The sequence below is a fragment of the Argentina anserina genome, chromosome 3 (genome assembly GCF_933775445.1).
Source record: "Argentina anserina chromosome 3, drPotAnse1.1, whole genome shotgun sequence".
Classification (NCBI taxonomy): Eukaryota; Viridiplantae; Streptophyta; class Magnoliopsida; order Rosales; family Rosaceae; genus Argentina; species Argentina anserina.
The window spans coordinates 27,841,570-27,862,893 of record NC_065874.1 but is presented as its reverse complement, the minus strand read 5'-3'; the positions used below and the strand labels follow the sequence as shown (position 1 = coordinate 27,862,893).

Below are 21,324 nucleotides of genomic sequence, written 5' to 3'. Positions count from 1 at the left end.
ATGCGGGCAGATTAGCCTCGCTAGCAGACCTGTAGGCTGGATATTAGCCTCGCCAGCAAGGAAGTGGGCAGATCTGACACGGCAGGGAGATTAGCCTCGCCAGCAGACCTCGGCAAGCACTGGGCAGGCAGTTGGCTGGATGTTAGCCTCGCTAGCACGGAGTAGGCAAACCTATAGGCTAGAGATTAGCCTCGCTAGCACTGATCATAGGCGTGGATGCAAGACAGCAGCACACATGGAAGGGTACGGTGGCAGGCAAACACATGCAGCAAGCATGCGCGCGCGCAGCGTGCATGCATGTCAACAGCAGAGGCTGTGACACTTGGCGTGCAGGGCAGGCATGTCTCATGCACGGCAGTTATTGAGCAGTTCCCAAGCAGTGGGCAGTTACCAAGCATGTAGTGGGCGGTTATCAAGCAACCAAGGAAGTTACCAAGTAGTGGGCAGTTATCCAAGGCAGTGGGCAGTTATCCAAGTGAGTGGGTGGTTACTCATGCAAGGTGGCGACTTAAGCTTGAAGATATGGACAACAGTTACTCATGCAAGGTAGGGAAGTCAGTGGGCTGTGTCATGGGACTTACAAGGCTTTCTTGACAAGCATGCAGGCTGCCACATCACCCTAGGGCGGTTGGGGGTGTCAACCGCCATGCACAATTGTAGTGCAACATAACCTAGGCCAATGGGGTTGTCATTGGTAGAAAGAGAGAGAACGAGAGATGTAATCACAATCGAAAGACTGTGAGAACACAAGCAAGGAGAGAACAATTGTAAGGGTGAGGAAAACACAATAGAGAGCTAGGCAGATAGGGCATGTCGGAATTGCGAAGGTTGTAAGCTTCATTGTATCCTCATTGTACCCTTAGGTTGAGTGATTAGTGTAGGCGCACTAAGTGAGTGGCTAGGCAGATTGGGTTTGGGTAGATCAAGGCTGAAAGCACTCGTTGTAATCTTCTTGATCCTACCTAAACACTTGTGTTGTGTGTGTGCGTGTTGCTTGTATGCTCGTTGTCGCTTGTTAGATAGTTTCCGCTGTGCAATAGACAATTGAGTGAGAGAAGTGGGTAGGCTGGTTAGGTAGTGTAGGCTACTTAGCGCCATCACATAGGGAAAAAGTTTTGGTATCGACTGTGTCCCTGTGACAATAAAGAAGGTCATTTAACGTAGTGCCGCGTTGCAACAAACACCGGCTATATTTATGTGAGTTCTTATATAAGGTAGTGCAGGTTAGTACGGGGAAACAAACGTGCATTTATTGAATTATAGCTCGACTTTCCCTTGGTCGGGGGCACAGCCAATGTTATTTTCTTTTCGAGTTCTGGCTTTTGTACGAAACAGATATCAGTCAAGAATTGGACAATGTACTTTGATTATAGATTTGAGGGGCAAAAAAACTGGATTCTGTAAAATCATGGGCTCCCAAGTATAATCAAGAGCCAAAATCGAGCTTCTTGAGAGTTACGTGGGAGATCTGTTTTGGCTCCTCAGATTACATACGTGATCTTACATTTATACTAAAACCAATTTCTTGAAAATGTTGGAACCTCAGATGGTTTAAAAAACAAAGCCCCAAATTCTTCGAGCATTTTCAACATCAATGAACTATAGATGCCTCAATGCACCAGTTTCATGAACTGTGTAATGTTTGGCCTACCACAATGAACTAGAAGTTTTGGTAACTAAATTATTATTTTTTCTTTTCCTGGTAACTCAAGATTCTTTTTACGAATTGCGTATTATCTAATTTGCAACTTCTGATCCCCTGTACACGCACTCATTAACGAGTTGGCCCTGTAAAGGGTGATTGTTAATCATTGATTTAGCCTGTAGGAGAGAAGTTGTGAAGTCATGCTAATTGTACTTTCTGGGCTATAGCCAGGAGCTGCATTTCTAGTTTTCTACTATAAACACCAGCAACTTCTATATTAAAGTCCATGAGTGTAGTTTATATAGAATCAATATAATGTTTGTCCCTAGCTTAGCTTAGTTAGTGGTTGATCCACCGCCGGCCGACAAAAATCAATACCGCCGTCCTCCCTCCCTTTTGGTTACAAGTTGTCTCACCAGAGCTATAGCCTTTGGTAAAAGAGAAAAGTGGACTTGCAACTTAATCATATCTCCTAATTTTTAACCTAAGGAAACATCACTAATCATTCAGTAACATGGAACAAAATGATTAGCAGAAAGCTTTGATTACAGAATTTGGAGTTTATGACCAAATCCCAAGTGCTGTATGGTTTGTAAAGATGATTAAAGTGGGGATTCAGAAGCTGCTTAAGAGTTTGACCATATACGCGTCTCACGCCTTCATATACACAAAGTTTTTCTTGTGAGCAAGATTATTTGAGTCCTATATTGTGAAGTCTACGCCGTATAAATACGTAATGCAAACTCTGAACATAGGACTTTCCGAAATCAAGGGAACATTGTTGTAAACCTACCTGATGATTCTTCTGATTGTTCTATAAATTGCGGTTGCTTTGGGTGGAGATTGAATTGATTTTGTATATGGTTGTGGAAGTTGTGAAGTAAGTTGTGATTGCCAGGAAAACGTTCCCGACCACAAATTTGTAACTATATTGATGATTCTCAGCTGATCGTAGGTTGCCATACGTTAATGATAATACTACTCGATCGGTTTCTATATGGTTTGTTGGTGCACTTAAGTAATCACTAATCAGTATGAGTTTGATGATAAAGGACTCAGAGCACCTTTTGTTATGATAATATGAGGTTGATTGAGATGCCATTGATAAGTATGTATGATGTATCATATCATGGCCATTTCTCCTCATTAGCGATAAGAATTGAACCGCACCTTATTATTATCTTTAAACTGATAGTTACATTCCAATTGCTCTGAATTAAATTCGATGGGGGTAAAGTAACTGATTCATTGATTTCACTCTTTTCTAAACCATCCAATATTCAAACAATACATAAGTTTTTTTTTTGAATAAAAATTGTCTTGGGAATTTGTTTGATCTTTTCAAAGTCTTCAGAATCGGAAGGACATTCTACATGTGAAAATGATACTCGAAAAGGAAACTGCTGAAACAATTCTCTGGAAGTCGAACAATAATTTTGCATTCCGTGAACCAAAGGAGTGTCTTCCGGGCAAATTTATCCTCTTGCAAATTGCAATGCTGATAAATAACCCTTGATATTGGTATCAAAGTAGGCAATGGCCAATAAGTAGCTCGTGCCCCACTATACTTCGCAGCACCATATATCGTTCAAGATCCCAGCATTGTAGGGTTTACCAAGTATTTTATATTCGTATATCTTGTAGAGTTGTAGGCTCAAGGAATAAAAATCTAGCACAGATTTTGTGATGCTACTTTGAGCATATACATTTCCCAAATTCAAACTCAGGAAGAGAAGGTGACGGTCACCGGCCACCTATATCTGTTAAGCTTTTTTCCCTTTCCTTTTCCGTGATAATGACTTTGTTTTCATCTATTCTCATCACCTGTCACAGTAATGTCATCCTTCGAAACACTATTCAAGCGTGAGCATGACCATATTGACTAATTAGGTGATAGTGCAAAATTAGAAGCCTTGAAATTCAATAATATCATTCTAGGAATGATACAATCACCTATATTTACAATTTTACATCACCTACTTCAAGCTTAATAGCGCATGAAGAGCATTTTGCATAATAAAAGATAGATCAAGCGGAGCAGCCTAAGATTAATATGGCTAGTAGCTACTTGCTAAAACATTTGGCATAATAGTTTCATCGTCCTAGATTAAGGAGTTTGATTCAATTGAAGAGAATGCATCGAGCAGGTTGATCCAACTATCGCCATCCTCTTCATCATCCTCCCCACTGATTTGGCTACACTGAACATTAGGAGAATCCTTCTGATCAATTTCATCATTCCTTGCAAATCGTCCTCTGATGCGCGGCCTACTGTCTGCCAATGTCTTCCTACATGCATACTGAATTCGGAAAAGGGGCAACAAATTAAGGTTCTTGTTTCAAATTTATGTAAAACCCAAAGTAGCAGAAATTACTTGATATATCTTCAATAAACTTGTCACACTCATAGGGATACAAGTTTATATGCTGCATTATTTTTCATGGTTGTACCTTAATTTCTCAAGGATAAGACGACTCATCAGAACATTAATTTCAACACCAGAACCATACATACGATCATAATTTAGAAGGAAACTAGGTTGATTGATCTAGCTAACAAATGAAAGACAAATCAGATGTACCACTCCCGTTGGGAAGTTTACTAGTTCAAACAGACATCCAAGAGTAAGACAATAGAGAGAGTTGAACGTCTGTTTTTATGACCTGCATTGACATAGAGAGGGAATGAAATGAAATCTAGCCAGGATTAAGCATCATATACAAAGTTATCGAAAAATATAAGTATTGGTCAGAAAAATATTAAGGTAAAAGGTTTCGACATCATATAAGATTAGAGAATAATATTGATGGTGCTTCGAAATGTATTTAATTTGTATCTGTAAGTTTCTCTTTTTATGTAGATACATGATAAAGTGCAGAAAAGGAATTAATAGTTTAATACTATTCACCTGCATAGTAACTATAGAGAACACTTCATCGAGGACAGGTTTAACATTGTCATGCAGAAATTGACTATTCTCTCTTATTATTGTGTTTTGATAATATACAGATGACTAAGACTACCAGACCTTTCATGTCGAAGTGTCACGCCACATTGCACCATCTTTATGATCCACTACTCGGATGTATTCATATAGAATGGAAACGATGTGGGATGTGACAGTCACACAAAGGCCATAGATGATATAGCAGAAAACAAGCAGAGCTATAGTGAAAGTAAAACATTTACATAAGAATCTACATGTAAGAAATCGTGGGCCAAAAAGCAATAAACGAGACCACCATCGTCTATGGCCATAAAACCTCAAAGTACTGGTGGGTCAATGATCGAGCAATTAGCCGAAGAATACTAATTCAAAGATATCACGTCTTGATTGATAAAAGTAAAGGGAGGAAGAAACTAGATGATTGAGAAAGGTGTAGCAGAATTAACTAAACCTTAATGGTTTTGTTGAAGTTCCTGAGGTTTCTCTTGCTTCTGTACCTCTCAATTTTTTCCTTCTTCTCCTCAGGACTGTATCGACAGGCTTTGGTCATTCCTTCAATGATCATGCTGCTCTCACTTGACAATGGACTAGTTTCTGATGATGATCTGTAGCTCCTATGCAATTGCTGCACTTGCACCCAATTAGAAATGTTAATCCTCTGCATGCCATCGATATATCGTTACCAGAACTAGATTTAGCAAATGTATATAAAGAGCAAATATCTAATTGCCGGATACTCTCACATGCATGTTATATTGTCAAACTGTGTAATCGATAATTAACACCAAATAAGTACAAATTTACAATCTATTTATATATATGTCAGGTTAGACAAAAATAAAGTCGCATGTTTTTCTCGTAATCACAGAAAATAATGGTCTTAGTGTTCAGTGTTCACTATGTTGGACAAAAGAAGATTATATACACTTCATATACAGTGAAAAGACATTTCACCTAATATTTATAGCCCAGATTAAGCTTCAATGATCAGTCTAATTAGTACTAATGACACACTAAACGTCCAAACCCTAACACATGCACTGCTTGGTAACGACGTGGTCTTTTGAATAAACCTAATTATCTGCCACTGATCAATTCTGTATGTTCCTGAGAGACCTAAAAGCCATGCAGAGCCAAACCTGCAAATCCAAGTCGCCGGTGCTGTAAACCCTCCGGACGGGCCCGGTCTCGAGCTCCAGCAAGTCGGAGACAAGCCGGTGGGTCCCAACTTTCTTCTGCTGGAGCGAGTGGCTGCTCACACTCTTCTGAATCATCTGTAGGCTCGGCTCAACCTCGTAATCATGAGTAGTTGTAGTCGTAGTGGTACTCGCGTAGGTCGGCGAGCCGCCGTAGCTGCTGCAGCCGCTGCTACAACTGTTGTTGCTGAATTCATTCACGGCCACCGCATGGTGGTGATGGTGGTAGTTATAGTCATTGTTGTAAGTCCCGAAGGGCTGAGCCGGCATTGGCAGGCCGTCGAAGTCGTGTGGGAATGCGGTGCTGTTGTGACTGTACATGGCGGCGCGTGGAGTTGGAGATGTCGGTCGAGAATTTTGGGAGGTGTTGGAAGGTTTTGAGGGGATATGGGAGTGAATATACCGGAGGAGGGGATTGGGGGTACTTAAAGCAAAGGGGTAGCAAGGGGCCATAGAGATTAGGGACGACGGGATGGGTCTGCATGGTTGGTGACGTGGATACTGACGTCATGTTCTTGAAGAAAAAAGCGTTGACCAAAGGAGAGTTTGTGCAAGCTCGATTAGGCTTCATCATTTAGCCCGCGAATCTGAAAAATCCATGGAGGTCCACAAACTCAATGGGCTTTTATCCAGCCCGGCCCGCAAGAGAGCACTCCAGAGCCCGCTTCTGTGGGTAGATGGTCGTGTTTAATTTAGAGGTGTAAAACCCGGCCCAGCCCGTAGGCTTAGCCCACCAAAGCCCGGTCCGTAAAAGCCTCTAAGGCTCGGCCCGAAAAAGCCAATCAGGTAATACAATATTATACACACATATTCTATTAGGTTTATAATAAAACTATCGTATTATGAAGCGACTATATGAAAGAAAATTCTCATGATCGATCAACACTAGCTGATATGATCGGTATATATATTTAGTGACCCTGTAAAAATTTCATCCAATTCAAACCTCGTCTGACCGTCGAAATTTCCGGTAAACCGAAAACACTACTAATATGTCATAATGGATGACTCATTACCAAGATGAGAACCCCGAAAACCGTTTGCATATCTAGAATCACATAATTTTTGTCACCACTCATGCAGAGTCGCACCGAGGAAACTTATTTGGCGTAACTCTGGTCAATATGGTTTTAATATGTCAAAATGTTTTTTTTGTTGACCGTAGGTACGAACGGTCAAACCATGTCCAAAACAGACGAAATTTTACAGGATCCCTAAATATATATACCGATCACATCTGCTGGTGTCGATTGACTATATTCCGAAGTGGAGTTGTCGATCGCCGAAGTGTCCACTAATATATCATAATACCTTTATATTAGGTTTACAATAAAACTATCGCATTATGAAGTGATAATATGAAGGAAACTTATCGGGATCGATCGACACCAGCCGATGTGATCGGTATATATATTTAGTGACCATGTAAAAATTTCATTCAATTCAGACCTCGTTTGATTGTCGGAATTTCGTAGGTACGGACGGTCAAACCATGTCCAAAACAGACGAAATTTTTATAGGGTCCTTAAATTTATATATCGATCACATATACTGGTGTCGATCGACAATATTTTAAAAATAGAATTTATTTGTAACTTTTTTGAGAATGTTTTTTAAGAATTCTTTTATCGTTCCAAACCCTTAAATAAGAGTATTATGTTTTTTTTCTAATACAAACCCGCAAGGTTCGGCCCGTAAAATCCCGCAAGGCCCGCTTTAGATAGAAAGACTTAGATATTCATATTTGTGAAAATAACTGGCCCGTCACTTTATCTAAATGTACTAAGGTCTGGCCTGTTGACGAGCCCTACGCTGGATTTCGATTATCTTCTGCTGGAGAGGATATACGAGTACCTATTGCTCGATCATAACCTGTCGACCACTTACCCAGTGTGTTCTCTATGCAACGTTGAATGAAAATTGTATATGTGCTTCAACGCTCTTTTTATAACACTTTTTTCTTTCAATAAATCAGTAGTTTAAAACAATTTATTGGAAGAAAAGTGTTCGATAATGTTTTCGAAAACGGTTTTTTAAAATAAGTTTTAAAAGTAAAAATGAGAAAATGAAATAGTGAAAACGTTGATTAAATGTTTTCACTTTTCCTTTGTAAAAGTTAAAAATATTTTCAGGTTTCATTTCCTTTGTTTAAAAAAATATATTAACGAACACGTTTTCATCTCATTTTCATTTTCAAAAAATATGGTTGTTAGATTCTAACAACATAGATGATTATAACAAAAAAAGAGATTCTAATAACATAATAAGCGTTATTAATTACCGATATAAATAGTTAGCCGAATTAGCCATATAGATTTGAAATGCTTAAGTATGCATGCATAAAGATTGATATATATATATATATATATATATATATATATCAAGAACATGGGAGAAAGTTATCTAGGTTCAGGTATTTGGAGGCCTTCCAGCTAGCAGCTAGGTGATGAACTTATCAAATTAAGCTTGTATGGTACAAGTTTGTAAGCAGGTGAAATGTGGAGGCCTGTATCGTTTGCCAGGTTGAATCTGCCTTGGCAAATATGAACTAGCTTCTAGTTTAGTACCTACAAACCCATATGAATGTACCGGCCAGTACCAGTCCCACTGGGCAAATAATTCACTTGTAGTCACAGTGAATCAGGAAGGAGTGAAGGACAAGGAAACTGTACTGGCATAGCAAGATCTCAGTTAAATATATCTATCGTCCTATCGACTCTCTTGGTTCTAGCTAGCTTCAGCAGTTATTAGCTAGGGTTCGCAAGGTTTTCCTTTCATTTCTATGAGTTCTGATTCCTGCGCATGTTTTGATATTAGTTAAATGTTGGTTCTACATAATTGTAACGCTGCACCCTTGGAGTGATAGTTGATGACAAGAAGATCATGAAACTGTCGATCCATCGAAAGAACATAACTTATATGTGATACACCGGTACTTATATATGTGATCTACCATCACTTAGATCCACATGAGAGCTGAAAAGAAGTCAGTATTTTACACATCTCCATGTGAGCAGCATTCAGAAATCCCAATCATATGAATAAAGTTGAAACTAACAAAATCATGATGATTATAATCTATAGATTAATTACACCTAGTCATATTAATAATTAGGGATGTAGAGACATACCAACCCTCTTGTTAGGAAGGATTATAATAATATAGGGTTAGGATCTTAAGCATGATTGAACTTAAGTACCATTGTCTTGTTTTCAAATTATATTACAACAATATAATTATTAACTTCATGATATTTCTTAAATTTCTATGACAATAAAATAATGACTAAAGATTTAAGTAGCTAGTTATATATATTTTTTCTGATATTATATATATGTATATATTTATATAACCCATTTCTCAAAATGACAAATCCTCATGAGAATTTGTTTGCAGGAAATATCACACTAACTAAAAAAAACAGTTTATGTGTCAATTTTTTAATTCTATTATGTTTGGTAGATCAAATAAAAATATTTTTCTCTAAAATTATAAGTCACTGAAAGCAGATTTTAGAAACAGTACATGTGAGCCAGTGTTATAGTTGTTCTAAGATTTGCCGTTAAAAAAATACAGAAAATAATATTTTATGGTATAACAACAACTTTCCAAGTAAATATTTACAAAACAAGAAATTCTTTTAGTTTATAGTTGATTCAATTGATAGCACAACAACAACAATTCTTTTTTTCTTAAATTGCAACAATAACTAACTAGTCCAAAGATACTTCATTAAAAAAAAAACCAAACTACAATACAATTGATTTAATTGTATCTTGGACCTCCAGCATCTTCTTCTTTTGTACGTATTAAAAACTAAAAATGAAGGAGGCTAAGTGTGTGTGTGTGTGTGTGTGGGGGGGGGGGGGGGGGGGGGGTGGGTAATAAATTTTAAGGAATGAATTGAGGCAACTCCAAATACCTCTAAAAAGTTGTCGACTTCTCTTTGTAATTTTACCATGTTAAGTTGTTAACGTTATATTCGATTAGAAAAAAAAAAGGAACACAATGTTATATCAATATTTCAGTTTCACTTCATCAATTAATTTCCCCACTGAAGGTTAATTGATGCATGAGTTTGCCTAGCTAATTTTGGTTCCCATCCATGCTCTTGAAAACCAATCTAGGGCATAATAACATATGCTTGACTCTGATAATTCCCACGCGATGATGCAGACTTTGAAAACTCTCAGACGATCAATGAAGATGTACATTGACCCCAAGTAAGGGACCTCGATCCTCAGCATCTTTCATGCATAATTCGCATGCTGTAGGTCCATGAGACCGAATCATCTATATCACTTCAGAAAGGAAGACAATACGAGTATGATGAGTAGTATCGATCTTGTGATCTGTCAGAGACTCAGAGAACAAACCCAGTCCCCCCCCCCCCCCCCCCCCAAATCAATTGCTTCTAAGACCTTTTGATCGATCTGCACAGACTAGCTAGTGCGCAGAGTAACTAACTTGTCCAACCAAACGTTTCGTGACTCGTCTGGTTGATAACTCAGTTGGAAACTGATTCCATCCAATCGGAACGAACTTAATTTGCATCCTCTAGCTGTTGCTCTTCAAGAAGACTATAGTGATTTGCAGGACTTTGTGCAATGCCATTGCGTAACGTAACAACGGAATTGTGTTACGTACTGTGCTATTCTACCAACTTGTTGATCGTACCTAGCATGTCCCCATCACCCCATGGGAGGTTTTCATGTATCGTTTTCCTTGTCTACTATTATGACTTGCATATTTAGTACGTGCCATACTCGAATTGTATAAAGATTTTGCACTTTGAAAATGTTGATGCACATGCTAGCCTCAAAGATGAGGGGGGCTTCATGCGTCTCGATCGGTTCTAAAATGCGCAGTGTTAAATATGCAGAATTTGTTAATGACATTATAGGTCTGATTCCTCATTGCGTCTCAATCGGTTTTAATATGCGCATGCATGGTTAAACTTATCAATATTATTTATCCGACACAACCACACAAATTATAAAAAAATTAAAATAAATAATTATAATTATCATTCATATCATATAAAAACTAGCTCACTTCTGCATAAAATTATATGCATGATATAAAAAAGTATCTAAAATTGATATGAACGTCTTCATCACTTGGTCCTCGTCGTAATGTCCTCATTTGTAATTTTCCCTAAAATTTATATTAGTAAGTCGCGCTCATGTTTATCAAAGTCACTTGCACTTTTCCTTTATCTATCCTACAATTTTTTTTTTTGTTTCGATATTTTTCTTCCTTTTTCAATAATACTTGGAAGGAAAAAAAAAAAGCATCATCACGATCCCAATTAGTTTCGCTAGGCTATAAAATCGAAATCATGTATGGCTATTGCCTACAATCCTAGTAGGCAACTGTGCTCTTATTCCTTCCTATGGTGAACCTTTAGAAAATATACGTGGGTGGGGTATTTTCTTCTAGAAAACGAAATTGTGCGTAGCTTGTGGACTTGTCAAATAGGGTCAACAAGAATTTAGAACAGCTTCTCCACTACCACGAGTCCATGATAGTGATTCTGTACGCCATGTGGTTAATGTTTATATATTAGCCTCAAGGTCATATGTGATATTGCACTATTTGACTAATTAAAAAAAAAAAAACTAGTTACGAACTCGTACTGGCAAAAATATGCACGTATTAATCCCCTCTGATTTTGTTGCATGGTTAGCCGGGTAAGGTCGAATGATTGAATTGCTTTAATGAGCTGAAGAACTCCGACTTGATTATAGGATGGATCCTTATGCTGAATTTTTTGCTCATGGGGCATCTCCAAAACACAAGCTATCTTGAAAAAAAATTGGTTTTTAAACAAAGTTTAGGATAATTTTTACATCGATCTATTTAACAGTAAGTTTTAATTTTAGCTAAAAATTCTAGTTAAATATTAGAGAGGGGAGAGAAAATAATTCTAACTAAACTTTGTTTATGTGTTGAAAATTGAAATTAACTTAAGAATAATTATAACTACTAAAGTATAACGATGATATTTGGTAGCTAAATGCTACGTTTAGCTATGTATATAGCTAACACTGTTGGAGATGCTCAAGTTCAACCAAATGAGCTTATAAGCTGAATAACTTGACCTGGTTTAAGTACCCGCATGATTAATTATTAGGGCAAATTATAAAAAGGTACAATTTCCTAACTTATATTAGAAAAATGTCACTATTTATGAATTAATTATAAAATTTTTATCAAAGTAGAAATTAGAAAAAAAATTAACAAAATTAGAAAAAAATCGTTTTAAAAATATTTTATGGACTGTTTTGTCATTTCTCACCTTTTTTTTTCATTCTTTTTCTAATTTCGGCTATAATTTTCCCTTTCGGCGATAGATTTTGACGAAATTGGTACCGTTAGAAAGATCTCGCTCCTCTCTTTCATTTGATATACTACCCACTCTGAATCAACCAACCGTACAAGGGGCAACAACTATCGCAAAGGGTTGCCACCATCAATGGCGGTGTTCCAAGTAATTCCGGCGAAACCGAAGCTCAAGGTTATCTAATTCTAGCTATTCTCTTCATTCTGAGCATACTTATACCAATCTTATTTGAATTTTAACAAAATTTCGCATATTTTCACATTTCTCTCGGCATGTCACACCTATTGTCACAAACACTGTCACACTACCTCTTACATTAATTGTCACACCTCATGTCACAACCGCTATCACACCCACTGTCACAGAAGCTGTCACATTATCTATTTACACTAACTGTCACATCTACTGTCACAACCACTATCATACACATTGCCCATGTCACAACCTCTGTCACACTACCTATCACAACTCCTGTCACACTACCTGCCACAACTTCTATCACACTACCTGTCACACCCTCTGTCACACTACCTGTCACAACTTCTATCACACTACCTGTGACATCCCCTGTCACAACCCATATCACACTACATGTTACAATTCAGGTGACACTCATATCAGAGGGAAAATATCACAAATATAGTTCATGGCTCTTTGGAGATGCCTATGCATGCATGGTGCAACAACTGAAGATGATGGCCTAGAGTGAATAACATCACCTCTGTGAGCAACTAGGGTGATTGTTGACATGGCCTTAATGAAGTGGTACTTTTCAACCCTTACTGAATCAACATCAATTACAAATTTATCATCACTTGTGTAGACCTGAGGATATTTTTCACGAAAAGCACGTATGACAGCTTCAATGAAAAGAGCCTTTAAATCAGCACCACAATATCCAACACAGCTAGCCGCAAGCTCCGATTTTAACTCATGTGAAGGAGGATGCTTCCATTTCTGACTGTGGATGTCTAAAATTTCAGCTCGGGCCTCATAGCCGGACAAAGGAAAGTTGAATTCACGATCAAACCTATCAGGGCGCCGCAAAGCTCCATCAATTGCATCAATTCGATTGGTTGCTCCGATCAAAACCACTTGTCCATGGGAATCAAGACCATCCATCAGAGCAAGCAAAGTAGACACAATGGAATTGTGAATTTGCTCTTGTTTGCTGGATTAAAACCACTTGTCTGATTCATCTCGCTCGACACTTTCCTCGTCGGCGTCGCCGAGACCTAGATGCCTTGTTTTTTTTTTTGAAAATGCAGTGGCAACGATTTAAGCGTTTTTTTAAATAGATTTTTTTTTTCTAATTTCTAAAACTTGGTGACTTTTTTCTTATTTCATGTATCAAAATAGACTTTTTATAAGAAGCCCTAATTATTAAGGTCTAAGAGCATCTTTAGCTGAGAAGATTCTCTATTATAATTTTAAACTATTTTAGAAAGTATTTTTAGCTTTTTACGAAAAATAATGATTGTATTACACTTTTTATTATAACTTTAGTTTAACTTTGAGCTATCTCACTCAACATATTTGTCTAACGAGATAGTTTAAAGTTAAAACATTAGAATTTAAAACATTTCTTGTATAAAATTATATATAATTTAAAAATAAATTCAAAATATTTTTTTAGTGATGTATTTAATACTTTGAGTTCGAATAAAACTATAATAGAGAGTACTAATGTAAACGCATTTCTAAATTGGCTGACTAAAATGACTTTTAAACTATTTTGTTTGAAATTTAACTAAAATATGACTAGCATTGCTAAACATGCTATAATCGGCTAGCGAAATCTATTTAGTCAATTTCAAAACACATTATAAAGTTATTCAAGCTAGCGTAATCTAATCTATGATATAATTTGATCTATGAACAATCTATTGTATCGTATTTATAGATCGAAATTGATAAAAATAAAAAGGGGATATTACAGATTCAGATATATTTCAATGTCACGATCATTAACGTACCAAAATCTCCCAGTAAAATGAAACTGTCAGTGGAGTTAATATAGGCACGTACAAGTACATGAAACAGATTGTTAATTGTTTTTCAACTAAAAACACTATCTGCAGCAAAAAAACACAACTAACTGCACTGGGCAATTCTCAAGGGCGCGCTATACCATAAATTATCGCATATATTCACACTCCTTTCAGTTCTTTCTTCTGTCCATTGTCTATCGAGTAATGATCGTTGTTTCTTCGCTACGATATTTTAGGGCAATTAAGTAGACTTTTTTTTAGAAGAGGCAATTAAGTAGACTTGATCTACCATGTTGAGCATATATATACCATCACAAACTTGCGCAGTAAACACACGCCCTTAAGTCCTTAACTTGGGGTTTCTCCATTTTTTGATCATCAAGTCAAGCCTGATAATCAACAATATGCCACGGTAGGTAATAGGTATATTTGACCTAAGCTGACATTGTGGTTTGTGGCCTTGTGCTACACACAAGAACCACTTCTAACCGCAAACTCTGTCGAGTTTAATTTCCACATCAATGTCATTTCCAATTATTAATCCTCACCTCACTAGCTATCTTCTGATCTCCCAGCCCTAAATTTTAGTGGTAACTGGTAAGTTGACCCTTACGATACATAGTGAACGTCAAGATAATGCAGCATGTCAAAGCATTATGGTAGTTTTCACATTAGAGGATAGAAGAACAGTGAGCTAGGTCGACGACGGATACGGTAGTTATTGATGTCAAAGCATTATGGTCATTTTCTCATAGAAGATAGAAGAACGCTGAGCGAACTAGCTAGGTCGACGACGGGTAGGCCAAGCAATCAGGTCGTTCTACCTATTGGATTACTATGTTGGACTTTGTTGCCCTAGCTTGCTTGAAATTAAGGGTCAACTCAGAGACGTGGTTTGTTGGTTAGGTCTCTAATCATGGAGTGCCATCAAAGGGGAGTAAGATATGGAGTTGGGACATGCACCGCCCAAAAAGTACCTACATTAGAGTCTGACACTTTGGCTTTTCTTGTGTGACATTTGATAGAGCATTTAATGCTACGTTGGGACAGACGGAGGCACAAGCGATTATGTTGTTAAGAGCCTAAGTTTAGAGGTATGTACAATATTCGCCTGCGCAATGGAACTTTCAATCACAATCTATTTTATGTGTGAGGTCGCGGGAATGAACATACGAGTCACATGAAGCTTTTTAACTACCTTTGTTGATCTTATCAGAACCCAAACTCTGAAGCGTTGATTCTATCAAAAAAGTTGAAAGTACAGTATTATCCTTTAAAAACTAATTAAATAATTCGTAGCTATTGGGCCCAATTTATGTTACCGGTATTTGTTGTGATTCTTAATCCGGATGTTTCATACTGTTTATTTGGCCCAAACTGAGAAGTAACCACTGCGTAGCTGGGTACATCCGACTGGATTCTGAGCCACATATATACGTCACATTCTAGATGGTGTGCTACCTTAAGTTTGTTCTGTGCCATCTTTCCAAGACAAGCGTCTCTCTTTGTACACAACGTACAGCAACCAACTAGCTTATCGTCGCGTAATTAGCTAAATCAATCTGCATATTCACTTGAGTAGACTTCACTATAAATCTAGGTATTTTACAGGTAGTGTTCACCACACAACACAAACTAGCCACCCCAATCTAGAACGGATAACCACTCTTCGGATTCAATAGCAATGTCATTTACAAAGCTTAAGCTTATTATCACCCTCGTGTTCATTCAAGCCCTCATGATCACATCACACGCCTCAATCAAAGCTGCCCCATCAAATTCAGATATATTTAGAGAATACATAGGAGCTGAATTCAACAATGTCAAGTTCTCCGATGTCCCCATTAATCCAAATGTTGAAGTCCACTTCCTTCTCGCCTTCGCCATCGACTATGACACTTCCGGTTCTTCACCCACAAATGGAAACTTCAATGTCTTTTGGGACACTGACAACCTCGGCGCCTCACAAGTTTCGGATATCAAGAATGCACATTCAAACGTGAAGGTTGGTTTAAGCTTAGGAGGGGACAGTGTCAATAGCGGCCCTGCCTATTTCAACCCTTCTTCAGTTGATTCATGGGTTTCTAATGCTGTTTCTTCACTCACAAGTATCATCCAGCAGTACAATCTTGATGGGATTGACATTGATTACGAGCATTTTCAATCCGATCCCGATACTTTCTCCGAGTGCATTGGAAGGCTTATAAAAACCCTCAAGGACAATGGTGTGATCAAGTTTGCTTCAATTGCTCCTTTTGATGACGATGACGTTCAGAGTCACTACCTGGCTTTGTGGAAGAACTACGGCCAACTGATAGACTATGTGAATTTCCAATTCTATGCCTATGATCAAAGCACCACAGTGTCTCAGTTTATAGATTATTTCAAGACTCAAAGCTCAAACTACAATGGCGGGAAGGTCCTAGCGAGCTTCAGCACCGACGGGAGTGGTGGATTGTCCCCTGAAAATGGATTCTTTACTGCCTGCCATAGGCTCCGGAGTGAACAAAACCTTAATGGTATCTTCGTCTGGTCTGCTGATGATTCCAAGAAAAATGGTTTTCGTTATGAAAAGCAATCCCAGGCCCTTCTGGCAATTCCTCATTAGAAAATGTACACACCAATTTCCATGCTTGCTTCCTCATGTATATGTTCAGTCTGTTGATTTCATTTCCAGGCTACGGTATTGTATCAGTTATTTCCTATATGAAAAATAATAGTTTAATTTTCCTATATTACCCTCAATAAAAATAATTCAATAATAAAATACGAGTAAAATGATGGAAATGTTCTTGAGAGAGCTCATTTTCAAACTCGATCACTCAGTATGTTTGACGAGCCCTCAGAAACTTTGCATTACGAAGATTAAAACCGAGCGGTCCAAAAGGAACACCTGATTCGATCCACCTCCGATTTCAGTATCTCTCTCTGTCTCTCTGTCTCTCTCTGCCTTAAGTATGAAACGGAGCACTGCTTACTCTTGCTATAGCCTATACAGAGGTATGTCCAATCTTCCCCCTTCTACTCTTGTTGCTCTCTTCACCCGCAACTCATCCTCGTTTCACTCGCGACCCTCAGAACCAACCCAAACTAGAAACAATACCCAACTAGAGCAGCGTCTGAGAGTTTCACGTTCAAAACCCAAAGAAGTTGAGGAAGCCATGAAGCTGTTCGATGAAATGCTTCAAACGCGTCCTCTGCCTTCCATCATTCGTTTCACTCAGGTATTGGGTCAACTCGCAAAATTGAAGCAATATTCGGAAGTGATATCTTTGTATAGACAATTGAATCTATTGGGTGTGGCTCTTGATGATTATAGTCTTAGTTTCATCATCAACTGTTATTGTCGTTTGAACCAAATGGAATTCAGTTTGTCTGTCCTCGGAAGATTCTTCAAATCTGGAATGGAACCAAATGTCTGGACCTTCACCACTTTGATCAACGGGTTTCTTCTCGTAAATAGAGTTCCCGAGGCAACAGAAATTTTCGGAAAAATGGTGGACAGCGGTTGTAAACCCAATGTGGTTACTTTCGGTACACTGATAAAGGGGTTGTGCATCAACGGCAACAATAATGGAGCTATTCAACGGCTCAGGAAGATGGAACTATCTCCTGATTGCAAGCCTAACGTGGTTGTTTATAACACGATTATTGACAGTCTTTGCAAGGAGACACTAATCGCCGATGCATTCAACCTCTTCTCAGAGATGAGCATAAAAGATATTCCCCCAGATGTAATTACCTTTAACTCATTGATTGATGGAGTTTGCAGATTAGGCCAGTGGGAACAAGCTACGAGGTTGTTGAATGAAATGGCGAGTCAAAATATCTGTCCAGATGTTTGGACGTTCAGTATCTTGGTAGATGGACTGTGTAAAGTGGGGAAGGTTCGGGAAGCTGAATCTGTGTTTGAAGTGATGATCAAAAGAGATACTGTACCTGATGTAGTTACATACAGTTCGCTTATGGATGGTTACTGCTTGAGAGGAGAGATGGACGAGGCAAGAAAAGTCTTCAATCTAATGGTTAGCAAGGGTCTTATGGTCAATGTTCTTAGTTATAACGTACTCATTAATGGATATTGCAAGCATAAAAAGATTGATGAGGCTGTGATCCTATTTGAGGAAATGTCTCGTAAGGGAGTGGTTCCTAATACCATCGCTTACACCACACTTATGGATGGTTTTTGCAAATTGGGGAGAATACAAGATGCCAAAGAGTTGTTCTCTAGGATGCAAGAATGCGGCCAAATTCCGGATGTTCAAACATGTGCTGTTTTGCTGGATGGCCTTTGTAAAAACAAACAACTTGGTATGTCAATAGAGTTTCTGCGAGAGATGGAAGGCTTGAAGTTGCAACCAAATATTGTTATATGCACTATCCTAATGGATTATTTTGTCAAAGCTGGAAATGTTGAAGCTGCAAGGGATCTATTTTTCTCTCTATCACTTTTTTGTCTTTGAATTGATATTTAACCTTGTTTCATAATTTAATTGAAAAATAACCATATCACAATAAGAAAAGTCTTGACTACTCTTGGTAAATTACTCACTTATTTCTCGTTTCTCCTCCTCCTCCTACTATGTACTGTTCTCAGTTCTCTAATGATAAACCAATTTCTCTATTTTTCAATATCATGATGATCATCTATATATGGTTTCCGATCCTTTATGTTTATGATCTAGCTATGATAGTTATCGATCATTCCTTGCTTCTTAATTAAAATGTATTTTCATTCTTGCTAGGTCGAATAAGAAGGAACCATCCAAATTATCCAATATCACATATATGGCTAGCTTTTGACTTTGAAGTCAAATCTCTACCTTCCTCCGTCCTCATACACTCATCTTTTTCTCCACCTATTCTCCTCTCAACCCTCATCTCAATATATTTACAGCCACTCTTAAACATAACCACGTCTCCCTCTGTTTTCTTATGCGTGGCAAAGAGCATAGTCTTCCCTGCAAGAAAACCTAATTTCTTCAACACATTTGATGTAATGAGCTGATCAATATGACTCTTCTTGCCGATTTGATCCAGATCTATTGAATCATGTACGTTTCACAAATAGCGTAGTCCTTACAGACCCAACAGCTAGATCCATGGGAATCATTTTTTTTCTTACGACCAACTACACAAGCTAAAAACACTTTAGGTCGTGATGATTTTAATTTGTCAATTCATTCACATAAGCATCAAGCCATCGACTCTGTAATTCTGATAACTTAACCAATTATAACAAGGTTAAATATAAATTAATCAAGGGTAGTGAGGACTTTTTGTACTCTCATATGGCTATTTTTAAACAAAATTTAATAACAAGGTTAAATATCAATTCGGGGACAAAAAAGTGGTCATTGGTCAAAATTCCTCATCATCAAAGGGACTTCATTGCAATGTTAAGACATATACTATAATGATCGGAGGATATTGTAAGGCAGGCCAAATGAAAGAGGCACAAAAGTTACTTGCAGAAATGGAAGAGGAAGGCTGCTTTCCAGATGGTGGTACCTACAGTATATTTATTCGAGGGTTTATCAATAACAATGAATTATCAAAGGCGATGGATCTTATTCATCAATTGGTGCCGCGAGGTTTCTCTGCAGATGCATCAACAATGGAAATGATAATCCATTTATTGTCTAGGGAGAAAGTGGATCCAGCCTTGTTGCCATTGATAAAAAGATCAGCATGAAGCTTATTTTACACTTTCACAGTGATCATTGCCACTGTTAAATCCTACATGAGCTGGCAATTTGCCTTCAAAATAAGATAAATTTCTAGCTGGGCTATAATGATGTCATCACTCTGTTTCTCTTTCGTGTCTGGACTCTCTGTTCTCACAATGACATAATTTCTTTTTGCTCTTTATGTCTGACCATATTTTTCATTAAATTTCCTCCATTACCTTTCAAATATTTCAAGCAGATCCCGTTTCACCATTGGGGAGTTCTATAATCCAAGGGGCGGAGTTCAATTTTTGCCGGTAAAAATTAAACTCCTTAGTTTTATTACACTTGATGTTGACACTTGACAACATCTTTTAGGCTTCCACAGTATGGACACAAGTGAATTATAAGACTTTACGTTTGTGTAATTTTATCATCAACTTTGTTCTGGTTGAAGATAACATTTGCAGATAAAAGGAACTCTTTGGTAATAAGCGAGCTTGAAAGTTTTGCAATGAAGAGTTGGAGACAATGGGTCGATGGTATTACTTGAGAATTGAGATGACATCTACCTTGAGCTTTTCATTTATGTGTTCTCCTTACGTTGCTTTGCCGTATCTAAACCCTTCTGCTAGCCTTGATTTTCCCTCCCGTTTTAAATCTCACAAAAAAAGAAAGAGGATTGAGATACTATTTTTTTTACATGTGCTAGAGGAGTCGCTTTTTATTTTTACCGTGAAGTAAGGCAAACACGTGTCACGACCTTAATGCGGAGACTCCTTGCCTCAAAACACTAGTGAGTTGATGGTCAAAATAGATACGTCACTTATCTTAGTGTTTGAAGCCTCTTTCTCACATTCAATATTAAATTTCAAATTTGGGTTTCAAGAGAAAAAGAGACGGAGAGAAACTCAGAGAGAAGCGAAGCACTTCACAACCACCAAGGTAAACTTTGTTCTTTTTTTTTTCCTCTGTTGATTACGTTTTGCTTCGGTTTTCAATCGTCTCTGTCAAATCAAAATGAGGTTTGATTTTGCATTTACTTGAAATTCACTTTCAAATCAATCGCTGTGGGTGGGTGGGTTTTCACTATTTGATGCATGTTCAATTCGAATTAGATGCCTTGCGTTTCTGATGAAAACTCTTGTAGTTTAGCACGCAATTGCAGTTGACTCACTGGTGCTCCCTCTTTTTTTTTTGGGTTGAGAACCATTTTTGATTGTGTTTCGTGTTGACTTTCTAGAGATTTTCATGAAAAGATTGGTCTCGATTGATCCTCGAATAACGTAGCCTATTTGGAACCTCACGTGATTTTTGCCCAGCTTGAGAGGTTCTAGCAGTCAAGCAAGTCATCGACTGCTTAAATGTTGCCTTGTCAGATTACTTTGGTTAAATGTTGCCTTTGTCAGATTTTCATACTATGATGGTTGCATTTGTCGGATTACCTGGTTGCCTTTTTCGGATCTTGTTATTAAGATGGTTGCCTTGTTGGTTTCGGTTAATAATGTGGTGGTCAGATTACCAAGTT

General features: G+C 37.9%; 3 protein-coding genes across 3 annotated transcripts; 2 read left to right on the top strand and 1 right to left on the bottom strand.

Moving 5' to 3' along the window:
- Window positions 1–3,601: 3,601 nt before the first annotated feature.
- Window positions 3,602–6,163, bottom strand: LOC126789287 (zinc finger protein CONSTANS-LIKE 2-like). The gene is made up of 3 exons (XM_050515415.1): window positions 5,733–6,163; window positions 5,045–5,218; window positions 3,602–3,945 (listed from the first exon to the last, which is right to left on the bottom strand). The coding sequence occupies exons 1-3, from the start codon at window positions 6,108–6,110 to the stop codon at window positions 3,748–3,750; spliced, it is 750 nt and encodes a 249-aa protein (XP_050371372.1). The 5' UTR covers window positions 6,111–6,163; the 3' UTR covers window positions 3,602–3,747.
- Window positions 6,164–15,770: 9,607 nt separating this feature from the next.
- LOC126789285 (chitinase 2-like) lies at window positions 15,771–16,852 on the top strand. Its single transcript, XM_050515413.1, has one exon. The coding sequence runs from the start codon at window positions 15,812–15,814 to the stop codon at window positions 16,733–16,735; it is 924 nt and encodes a 307-aa protein (XP_050371370.1). The 5' UTR covers window positions 15,771–15,811; the 3' UTR covers window positions 16,736–16,852.
- Window positions 16,853–17,072: 220 nt separating this feature from the next.
- Window positions 17,073–19,822, top strand: LOC126787380 (pentatricopeptide repeat-containing protein At1g12300, mitochondrial-like). The gene is made up of 2 exons (XM_050513276.1): window positions 17,073–18,577; window positions 19,507–19,822. The coding sequence occupies exons 1-2, from the start codon at window positions 17,085–17,087 to the stop codon at window positions 19,820–19,822; spliced, it is 1,809 nt and encodes a 602-aa protein (XP_050369233.1). The 5' UTR covers window positions 17,073–17,084.
- Window positions 19,823–21,324: the final 1,502 nt, after the last annotated feature.